Source organism: Mobula birostris, chromosome 1 (genome assembly GCF_030028105.1).
Source record: "Mobula birostris isolate sMobBir1 chromosome 1, sMobBir1.hap1, whole genome shotgun sequence".
Classification (NCBI taxonomy): Eukaryota; Metazoa; Chordata; class Chondrichthyes; order Myliobatiformes; family Myliobatidae; genus Mobula; species Mobula birostris.
The window spans coordinates 196153676-196165772 of record NC_092370.1 but is presented as its reverse complement, the minus strand read 5'-3'; the positions used below and the strand labels follow the sequence as shown (position 1 = coordinate 196165772).

General features: G+C 37.5%; 1 protein-coding gene across 3 annotated transcripts in view; it reads left to right on the top strand.

Annotated features, from left to right (window-relative positions):
* Positions 1 to 3614, top strand: part of daam1a (dishevelled associated activator of morphogenesis 1a) — a 185794-nt gene extending 182180 nt beyond the window's left edge. For all 3 annotated transcript variants that reach the window (XM_072267954.1, XM_072267963.1, XM_072267974.1), the window contains one exon: positions 2559 to 3614. In XM_072267954.1, coding sequence (XP_072124055.1) covers positions 2559 to 2765 — 207 coding nt within the window. In that variant the 3' untranslated portion in view covers positions 2766 to 3614. The remainder of the gene's footprint in view (positions 1 to 2558) is intronic.
* The last annotated feature ends 8483 nt before the right edge of the window (positions 3615 to 12097 follow it).

Below are 12097 nucleotides of genomic sequence, written 5' to 3'. Positions count from 1 at the left end.
ATTCTACAGATTCACCACTCTCTGTGTGAAGAAGTTTTTCCTAATCTCAGTCCTAAAAGGCTTCCCCTTTATCCTCAAACTGTGACCCCTCGTTCTGGACTTCCCCAACATCGGGAACAATCTTCCTGCATCTAGCCTGTCCAATCCCTTTAGGATTTTATACGTTTCAATCAGATCCCCCCTCAACCTCCTAAACTCCAACGAGTACAAGCCTAGTTCATCCAGTCTTTCTTCATATGAAAGTCCTGCCATCCCAGGAATCAATCTGGTGAACCTTCTTTGTACTCCCTCTATGGCAAGGTTGTCTTTCCTCAGATTAGGGGACCAAAACTGCACACAATACTCCAGGTGTGGTCTCACCAAGGCCTTGTACAACTGCAGTAGTACCTCCCTGCTCCTGTACTCGAATCCTCTCGCTATAAATGCCAGCATACCATTCGCCTTTTTCACCGCCTGCTGTACCTGCATGCCCACTTTCCATGACTAGTGTATAATGACACCCAGGTCTCATTGCACCTCCCCTTTTCCTAATCGGCTACCATTCAGATAATAATCTGTTTTCCTATTTTTGCCACCAAAGTGGATAACTTCACATTTATCCACATCAAATTGCATCTGCCATGAACTTGCCCACTCACCCAACCTATCCAAGTCACCCTGCATCCTCTTAGCATCCTCCTCACAGCTAACACTGCCGTCCAGCTTCGTGTCATCCGCAAACTTGGAGATGCTGCGTTTAATTCCCTCATCCAAGTCATTAATATATATTGGAAACAACTGGTGTCCCAGCACTGAGCCTTGCGGTACCCCACTAGTCACCGCCTGCCATTCTGAAAAGGTCCCGTTTATTCCCACTCTTTGCTTCCTGTCTGCTAACCAATTCTCTATCCCCATCAATACCTTACCCCCAATACCGTGTGCTTTAAGTTTGCACACTAATCTCCTTTGTGGGACCTTGTCAAAAGCCTTTTGAAAATCCAAATATACCACATCCACTGGTTCTCCCCTATCCACTCTACTAGTTACATCCTCAAAAAATTCTATGAGATTCGTCAGACATGATTTTCCTTTCACAAATCCATGCTGACTTTGTCCGATGATTTCATCGCTTTCCAAATGTGCTGTTATCATATCTTTGATAACTGACTCCAGCAGTTTCCCCACCACCGACGTTAGGCTAACCTAATTTCTCTTAGGTTCCCTGGTTTCTCTCTCCTTCCTTTTTTAAAAAGTGGGGTTACATTAGCCACCGTCCAATCCTCAGGAACTAGTCCAGAATCTAAGGAGTTTTGAAAAATTATCACTAATGCATCCACTATTTCTTGGGCTACTTCCTTAAGCACTCTGGGATGCAGACCATCTGGCACTGGGGATTTATCTGCCTTCAATCCCTTCAATTTACGTAACACCACTTCCCTACTAACATGTATTTACCTCAATTCCTCCATCTCACTGGACCCTTTGTCCCCTACTATTTCTGGAAGATTATTTATGTCCTCCTTAGTGAAGACAGAACCAAAGTAATTATTCAATTGGTCTGCTATGTCCTTGCTCCCCATAATCAATTCACCTGTTTCTGTCTGTAGGGGACCTACATTTGTCTTTACCAGTCTTTTCCTTTTTACATATCTATAAAAGCTTTTACAGTCAGTTTTTATGTTCCCTGCCAGTTTTCTCTCATAATCTTTTTCCCCCTTCCTAATTAAGCCCTTTGTCCTCCTTTGCTGGACTCTGAATTTCTCCCAGTCCTCAGGTGAGCCACTTTTTCTGGCTAATTTGTATGCTGCTTCTTTGGAATTGATACTATTCCTAATTTCTCTTGTCAGCCATGGGTGTACTACCTTCCTTGATTTATTCTTTTGCCAAACTGACCTGCTAAGTTCCTCCAGCATTTTGTGTGTGTTGCTCTGGGTCTGCAGCATCTACAGGATTTCCTGCATTTATGCTGTGTTGTTGCTTAATTTTTATTTTGTTAGTTTGCACATGTTAACGTTTATAAATTTACTGTTTTCAAATTGGAATAAGTTTTGATAGCTATAAACATGGGTTTATTGTGAGAGGAACACTAGGAACATGAAAAAGTAATTGGGTGTATCATCAAAGTATATTAGTTATTGGAGTTATTTATCAACTTTCCTGTCAAACATTCATAATATTCTTGTATTTCCCCAAGTTTTACCTTGTATGCCATTTGCTAGTTTTCCACCACCAGACACATTTATAAAGCAGTATGTTGGTTCTATTTGTTTTACAATGGCATTTATAATGGATAAATTGCGTAATTTGGATATTGATGATTAGATTTTAGTTCCAAAAGAAGCTTGTTTTGTTCTACATCTTCCAGGGCAAATTAATTACGGCATGACATTCTTCTGTCCCTCTGCTTCTCCCTTTGGTGATCGTCAAGTCAAAGTGATGCTTCCAGTAGTATTTTTGTGTAATTAAATTCACTCAGTTGTAAATTCTGCAATCTATGCAATGCATGGAGGATAATCTGATTTCTCAGATTGAATCAGTTGGCAATTTTCACAAGAAGTTCTCTTTTTTTTAAATCCTAGCTTAAAGAACAAAGAGAAAGAGAGCGAAAAGCAAAGAAAGCAAAAGAAGGCAGTGAGGAAGGAGGAGAATTTGATGACCTGGTTTCGGCTCTACGTTCAGGAGAAGTTTTCGATAAAGATTTTAAGCTCAAGCGCAACCGGAAACGTGTCAGCAGCCAAGTGACAGATGGGAGTCGAGAACGACCAGCCATGAAGCTCAACTACTAAGTCATCATCTGTAGTACAGAATAATGGCTGTGTGTCAGCTAACTTATGTGTTACTATCCTGTTGTGATCCTGTTCACCAATTATCCTGCCTACTGGCCCTATTAGTGGCTGCTGCTCTTCACAGCAGGCTCCTTTTCCACTTTGTAGCTGGGTTTTGCATGCACCACTATTAATAAGAACTTTATTTTATGTGGTGCTCAAGCACAGGAAACATTGGAGCATTCCAAGGATTTGCACATCAGATGAAAACAACTAGATGTCCATGATTTTTGTAATAAAAATATATCCTTCCACAATGCCTCACTACATAAGCATTGCATCGCAACTTGTCCCAAATGGATGAAAGATGGTGCTGACACAATAAGGAGATGTGTGGAACTGGTGATTATTTTGATGTGAATCTGACATGAATAAAGCATGCTGGAAAGACAGTGTTGACTTAAATAAGTGAAGTTTAGAAGGAACAGTTTAAGTGTGTTTTTCTGAAGACCCTTGAACATCTGTGGCTTTTGACCTGCTTCCAAGGAATTGAGTGATTTCCCTTGATCATTTTTAAAAATGATTCTTATTTTGAAAATGCTTTATTTTAAACATCATTTTCTCAAACTACTTTCATGACTGAAAATAAGTATGATCGTGGAAATGCAAATATAGATGTTATCTTGGTGATATCCAGATCGTTTCTGTTTTTATATAAAACATTCCATAATTAATGTGGATGAAAGGGTTCTCTAAAGGGCAATGACAAATTGAACCTTTATTCTTGCTGCTGGCAGCTCTACAGCAGGACCATAACCAGACACAAAATATAGTTGAAGTGTTTCTATTCAGTTATATTGGTGGAGGAGGTTAGGGAAGGGTGGGGGGTGGGGAGGGCAGGGTCATGTAGAGTGGTGAATTTTGATTAAAAGAAGAAATAAACTGTGTGTACTTGAAACTTGAATAACAAATGACATTCAATGTCTAATTAACTGGCAATTACCGTCTGAAAAAGGTTATTATAAATAGGCTGTGTGAATAATAAAGGACAATCGAAATCTACAGCCTATTTGTATTTGGGCGTATTTGGAAAGTGGTTTCAAACATAATATATATTCAAATACTGTAGCAAATACATCAAATTTTCTAGCCAAATTGTAAAGCATTCATTTGGTAACAACCAACGAGCCTTTCTCCGTAACCAAAGTGCCTGCAAACAGGTTTGTGTTTATGAATAGGGCTCACTCTTACTTTTCTTATTCTGGCTTTGATGTTTTGTTTTAAAATTGTTTGGACACTGTACAGTTTAAACTATTGGCTTGGGGAAGTAAGTGTTCTGATTGGTCCTGTAAAGAGTGAGAACACAATAAAGGCATAGATCTGACTCTTTGTGTGCGTATGTGTGTGTGTATTCGTATGTGTGTGTGTATACGCGTGTGTGTTTGTGTGTGCGTACGCGTGCACGCGCACGTATGTCCCTGTGTCCTTCCTGTCAGACTTTGATACATCACTTTGCTTTCCTTTCTGGAATGGAAGTGTGAAAGCAGTTCCTTTGTGCCACTGTTATAAGAATGTTTTAGATTGGTGCTGGTTCAGGTAGAAGCTTGTTTGTTTCTTGGGTTTATTTAACAAATATTTTCAACAATGCCAAAAATGGTTATAATATTTGTAAACAAGAATGTACACTAAGGATCTCATTTGTTTGGTAATTTAGTGGGATGTCATTTAATACAAGTGTGAGCAGTCACAAATGCCATGTACCTTTATGACTTGTGAAATCCTTAATGGTAAAATGCAATAAAGTAGTTGAACCATTGTTTTCTCCACTGTGTCAAAAATGCTAATTTGTTAAACTGTAGCTACCACTACATCTCACAAATCTTCAGTGCTGAATCAGGGTTATTAATAATGACCCTGATTATTAATATTCCCAGGAATGGTTTTAAGTGTGATTATAGTGTGTCTGTATTCATTATCGTGGTTGTGGATTAATAAGAAACTGAGCATTTTTAATACTTAAATGGAGACTAGAATTTTCAGTACAAATAAGAGCTTTGTTTTATTTGAAAGCATTCTTTATTAGGTTGAATCAGGAACTTGTCATGCCACACTGGTAGTTTAATGTTGTTAGGCAGCCCTGATCGTTAATTGAATTATGAGTTGTTTTAGAATTATTTGGAAACATATTAAAATCCTACTTGCATATTTTCATATATTGAAGACTTTTACATAAAATTTGGAGTAAGTTTTAGTAATTAATTTTGATTAATGGAATGTGACGTGTGATAAAAGTAAATCTTGACTACTTAATTCTAAACAATGTTCTGTCCGTGTTCTGTAGATAAGTTCATGTTACATAAAAGAGAGACAAACTTTAACTACATTAAATTCAGTTATATAGGAAACCTAACAATCTGCTGGAAGAACTGAGCGGGTCACACAGCATCTCTGCTCAACCTGCTGAGTTCCTCCAGCAGATTGTTTATAGTTCCAGACTCCAATGTGTGTATTCTCGTGTGTCTCCATCTAAGTCACGCAGTTTGTCTAATGGACCAGTGAGTCCTTGGAATGTGTGTTCCCTGGTGTAATTGGAGCTGTCTTCCTGTCTGCCTTCAAAAGGGAGCTAAACCAGTTCTTGATGGGGGCACAAATTATATTATTTATAAAGTAATGAATATATGTGTTTTTAAAAAAACAATGAACTCATTTACATTACCCACTTTTTTGTTCTCTTTTTGTACTATTTATTTGTGTATGTGTGTGTGTGTGTATATATATATATATATATATACACACACGCACATATATACACATACGGACACATACATACAGCATACATTTCTTATTGTAATTTTGTTTTTTTTATGTATTGTACTGCTGCCGCAATTCATATTTCACTGCACTTGCCTGTGCTATTAAACCTGATTCTGGTTTTTGATTTCTGAAGCATATTACAACATCTCTTGAATTGACTTTGCTTGCTGTGAGACCACATGGTAAATGGTTTTCTGCTATAGCATTGCAGCTTAAAATAAAGCATTGGCTGGTATTTCAGTAAGAACTGTGTAGCTATTAAAATAGTATTGGAAACAAGTATTTACTTAATTTTGAGGTGTGTATCAATATCTAATCACTTCTGAAATGTTAGTTTTTAGTTCTATGCAAATTAGTGGAATAAAGCTCTTTCATTTTCAAGATCCAATATGAAATGAGCTTGGAAAATGTCATCCCAGCTAGTTGTAGCTAAATCTAGATGTACAGTTTTTTATTTTATTTTACAGATGTTATGCTAGTACTAAATAAATTGAACAGTTATCAACTGCAAGGCTCAACTTGTAAAATCACTCATTTAATTAAATTAATTTTATGTACATCTTACATCAACTAGGGTCTTACTGAGATCAGTCTTTCTGCAGAAGGAAGGCATTGAGATTGTTGAGATGAAGTGGCTGTACTACCAATCAGCACACACATTCTTCAGCATCAGTCCTAAAGGTTTGTGAGCTCAAGTGATAACTTTCTACTGGGAACTTGAGAACATTTGTGTACGTATGTCTCAAAATTTCAGCTCTGGTTAGAATCAGTCTAATAAATGTAATTTGTGAATAAACTATCAATTGTTTATTCCTTTGAAAATGTGTAAAGGAAATCTAAATACGGTTTCAATTCAGATATGGTGGTTTTAGGAACTTATTTGAACAGAGTTTGGCTGTTTTCAACATTGATATTGCATTTTGCTTCTAGGTCTTCAAAACAAAACAAAAGCTGGTATACAAACATAAGTGAGGTAAAACATTCATTAATCATTTATTATTTTGACAATGAACTTAATTCAGGTTGTGTCTATTTGAGTTGAAATGTCTGAAACTGGAGGACATGCATTGAATGTGGGAGAGAGTAATTTCAAAGGAGATGTGAGAAGCAGTTGTTCCTTACGGAGTGGTGGTTACCTGGAATGCGCTGCCTCGGGTGGTGATAGAGGCAGATAGATTAGAGACTTTTAAGAGACCTTTAAATAGTCACATGAATTTCAGGAAAATGGAAGCATATGGACACTGTGTATGCAGAATAAATTAGTTTAGTTGGCCATTTGATTACAAATTGAATTGGTTCAGCACAGCACTGTAGAGAAGAGCCTGTTCCTGTGTTGCACTGGTTTAAGTTCTATGTTCTGTTCCTGCCTTCTGTATGGTTCTCAGGATGTGACAAGAAGAGAAAAAAGTCAATTTTGTTTTTTTAATGCATTTTTGTGCGCTATTTGTATAGCAACTGAGGATTTTATTCCAATGTGAATTTTCTTCTATTTGTGCCTTTCCTAAGTTGTTTTCATTTTATTTACAATTCTAGAATCAATCTGTCTCTTGATCCCTTTACCTTTCGGTTCAATTTAAGAGTGCATCTTTGTACGTTAACAGGGCTATAAATTGGTATTTCTAGTTAGGCAACAGTCAGGAATTTGCTTTTGTGATCTTTGTGTTTCATTTGTGAGTGCAATAATCTCCTGCCTTAAATTTTGGATTCAGATGACGGTGGCTATACAAACAAGCAGTTTACCTCCTCCTTTGATTTTTTTTTAAACAGACTAAAGGCATCTTTAAGTCTTCTTGAAACAAATGGAATGAATTAACGTAGTTTAAGTAAGAGAATTATTGTAAATGAACTTCTGATGGTTTTACCTAGCAGTGTTTGAGCTGATTGTTAACTTTGATTTTGTGACAGAATTGACTTAAACATTGAAGTCAGCATGATCTCTTGCACTAATACACAAGAAAATACAAATAACTACAAGTAACAGAGTTATGTGTGCACTCATTGTGCTCATTGGATTAAGAAGCTACTGTTGAACTGCAGGGCACAACTGCTGGTAGTTTTTAATCAGTTTGCACAAAAATTGATCTACTTTTAATCCTGAAGTGATAATTGATATTCCCACTGCTACATTACACAATTCAAAAGGCAAAACTTTCTTAAAGTACTATTTGAGCCCAACATTTGGTGGCATCTTCAGAATCAAAAGAAATGCTGGAAAATCTGAGTTCGCCAATTCTGCCAAAACCTAAACTTCAATTAATGTGCCAGTCTGTAATTTGATAATAATCTTTTTTACTTATACTGGGTAACTTTGAATTTTGTAGTCCATCTGAATGGATTAGCCATTCATTTTTAAAATTATTACTTAGCTTTAACCATGTATCTTTTATTTTTTTTTATTTGATTTACATTTGAAAATGAAACGAATTGAAGAGCAAGAACAAAATGTTTAGCAAGAGTTCAGCAAAATTTAAATTTGTAACAGGGGGTGTAGAATACTATAAAGTTGTCTGGAGGTTTATTTTTCCTTCTCAAAGGTAAATGCAAGCAAGCTTCATCCACTGAGGTTGGGTGAGACTACAACCTGAGGTCAGGGGTTAAAGATGAAAGGTACATGGATGGTAGTAGAGAACAGGAAGGACAGAAAGTAGAGAGAAATTATGAATGAGAAAAGTGGTTTATCCAAGAAATGGATGAAAGTAACCACTATTGCTTTGTGATTTATCTAAAGACGTACCCAGATGAAATTTGATGCAGAGAACTGTTAAGTTGTAAAGATTTGGGACAAGAAGGAGGAGAGGCAATATAAACTGAAATGGTTCAATGTCAAAGAAGTTCAGGACAATACACCACTGGACAGGCTCTTTGGCCAATGATGATCTTGATGCCAATTTGCATTAAACATGCTCCTGTGTATTATCTGTACCCCTACATTCCCTGCATATTCCTATGTAGATTAAAAAAAAACCTAAACTTCTCCAAACTGCCTGTAACCTATTTCAGGTACCTACCACTCTCTACACAAAAAAAACTCCCCCTCCCCCCACCCCCAACCTTAAAAGCATGCCTACTGGTGTTTGGCATTTCTACCTTGGAGGAAATAATTCTGACTGTCTACCCTATCTCAGCCTCTCATAATTTTAAATGCTTCCATCATTATCCCTCCTCAGCTGCTGATGCTCTAGGAAGAACAACCAAGTTTGTCCAATCTTTCCTTTAGATCATACTCTCTAATCCAGGCAGCATTCGGATAAATCTCTTCTGCAGCCCTTGCGCAGTCCCCACATGCTTCCAATGTGTGGGCTGAGTGAAGTTTTATGTAGCCACAACAATGGTTCCCTACTCTTATACTCAGTACCATTACCATTACAAGCATGCCATATGCCTTTTTTTTTACCACTTTATCTATCTACATAGCCGCTTTCAGGAACCATGGACTTAGAACCCAAGATTCATTTGTACCTCAATGCTATTAAGAAATCTACCTTTAACAGTATACTTTCTCCTTTCATTTGACCTCACAGTGCAATACATCACACTTCCCTGAATTAACCTCTGACAACTCTGTGTCCATATCTGTAAATGAACTATACCCCACTATATTATTTGTTAGTCCCTTGCACCATCCACAGCCCCCAGCAATGTCACGTGCTTCTTCCAATATTCTGGGATATATGTAATCAGACCTGGGGACTTGTACACCCTAATGCTTCTCCAGAGTCCCAGCACTACCTTCACCTAATCTCAAAATATCCCAGCACAGTAGCATGCCCCACTCTGTTTTCAATATCCTCCAATTCCTTCTCCTCGGTAAATACTGACACAAAGTACAGTATTTATTTAATACTTTGATCACTTGCTCATACTCCAAGCACCAGTCCCTCCCACTCTTCTTGAGAGGATCTACCCTCTCCTTAGATATCCTACTTTTCTTAATATAAGTATAAAATACCTTGGGATAATCTTTGATATCTTGTGGTACCTTTAGGCCTTCCTAATCACCTGCTTGAGCACTTCCCTGCAACCTTTACATTCCTCAAGGGGCCCAATACGATTTTAGCTTATGTATGTTTCTTTATTTTACCTGACTAAATTCTGGACCTCTCAGGTCCTCCAGGTTCCCTTCTCTTACTATCCTCATTCTCGCCCCCTACTGGAACAATCCAACCCCTAACTCTGATCAGCTGTTTTTTAAACAACTCCCACATGTTTGACATGGACTTCTCCGACAGCAGTTGCTCCCAATCAAAACCCCTTGGTTCCTATTTTATCCTATTGTAATTTATCCTTCCCCAATTTAGTACCTTCCCAAAGATCTAATTTTATCCATACTCATAGCTATCTTAAAACATAATGAGCTGTGGTCACTATTTCTAAAATGTTCAGCCACTATGAAATCAGTCACCTGGCTTGGCTCTAACTAGCTTTAGTATTTTTTCCAGTTGTACTCTCTGCACACTGTTTCAAGGACCCCTCCATTTCAAGAAAGTTGTGATTCGTGTACACAGTTTTGGAAGTGACAGGACAAGTCGATGCAGATGTCGAGACTAGTGCTTTATAAATAGAGACATATGGTTTAAAAGCAAGAACATTATACTGAACATCATTGGTTAAAATGTTGAACACAACACTTCAGGAAGGATGTTAAGACCTTGAAAAGGATGCAGAGTCAACTTGCCATAATGATACCAGAAAGAATGGCTTCCATTAATGAAGGAAAGATAGTCCTGCTTAGTACTAAGAAGATGAAGGTGCAACATTTTGAGAGTTTCAAAATTGATAAAGCAAATAAAGAATACTTTCCACTCGAGTGAATCAGTGACTAATGGTCAAAAGAACCAGTGAGAACATGAGAATTTGTGGTACACTACCTGTCATAATCTAGACCGCACTGCATGAGAGTGTATTCAGCAACAACTTGTATGAGGGAATTGCAAAATATGTAAATTCCTAATGTACTGAGCTATGAGGAAAGAATGAGAGAATGGGATTAATTGGACAACTTTTAAACATACATACAAGAATGATGGCTGAATTGGTTCCTTTATTCTGTATAATTTTGATTTTGCATGAGTTTATTAGAGAAGATCCTTTAAGAAGTTACATTTGTACGTGTTAGTCTGGGGCTCCAAATAATTGGTGACGTGTCTTTTGTCACATCATTTCAGCAATGACAAGCGCTTTCTTTCCCCAATACAGGCCATCTGTCCTTGTAGTCTCCTCCCCCACCTCTGTTGTATATCCTCATCTGCAGGAAACAATTTCTGTTTTTTTTCTTTCAGTTGCAAACCAGCCCATGCAGCTGCTCTCAATATGTCTTCTGGGATTGTTGGCAGTCGAACACATGTTTCGGGCAATCTTTTATCTCGATGGGATGAGTGCTTTCACTCATTCTTTCAAGCATAGATAAAGTGATTGTTATTTTTTTCCCCAAAGAAATTTAAATAATTCAGTTCAGAAGGGATATTATACTGAGAAAAAGGGGAAGCCTGCTGGTCTAGGGTCACGTAATGCCGCTTTGGGTCAGAGATAGGGGGTGGGGATGTTTAGCTCCGGGATTTGAAAAACAGAATAAGGAAAATCGCTGTTCCAATTCAATGGAAAATGAACTGTACATACTAGTCTGTTGCATAAGAAAATTAAAATTTAAATATATTTGATTTATTTTATAAATCGTTTTGTAAGGATGCAGCAATAGTTGGTAAATTAATTTCAAGCAATGGTACAATGATGCCACCATACGCCCTGGCTAAGAATTGCAGGTTCAAGCTGCAAATTGGAAAATTCATGTTTATTTTCCCTATAAATGTATTTTAATATGTAATTTTTGCAAAATAGTTTCCAGGAGTAGAAACGTATTATTTTGCTAAGTTATCTTTTTTTTTTGCATCAATAGTTGCAAAAGATTGGAAGTATTTGAGGGGAAAATTAGCGTCTCTGCTGCCAGAGGGATTGTTGACATGTCAACAGAATGGGGATATGGGCAATATAAAGAGTTGAGGAGGGGTGAGTTAGGAGCTGGCAAATGAGAGGTCAATCCTAGAGATGAGGGGTTAATAGGCAGCTGGAGTCAAGTGGAGAAGGGAGGGGTAGAGATAGTGGGAGGCTGGGAGGTGATAGTGGAGACAACCAAGGGCTCCAAATTCTGGAATCCTATAACATGGCGATGAGTAAAGCCAGAGGAGGAGCATGGTGGGCAAATAGAAAGGGTTGTTGTTATTGCATTATTGGCACGTCTTTTTCCTCAACAATATTTATTCTAATTCCTAAACTTGTGTAATTTTCTATATTAATATTCATAATTAAATTATATGGAACAGAAACACAAACATTCTGTTCCTAATTATTTTCTCTAATACGAGAACCAGAAAATAAAAACAAGGATTCCTCTTGTAATGCTCACCGTACACTCCTGCCAGAAAGGGAAATAGAAAGCTGATATTTTGTTAAACTCTGATGTAATCTGAGATGACCTTCTTCACAGTATACACTGCCAATCCTCTAATTTACTAATCATGCCATTGTCACCAAATATGTTTAAT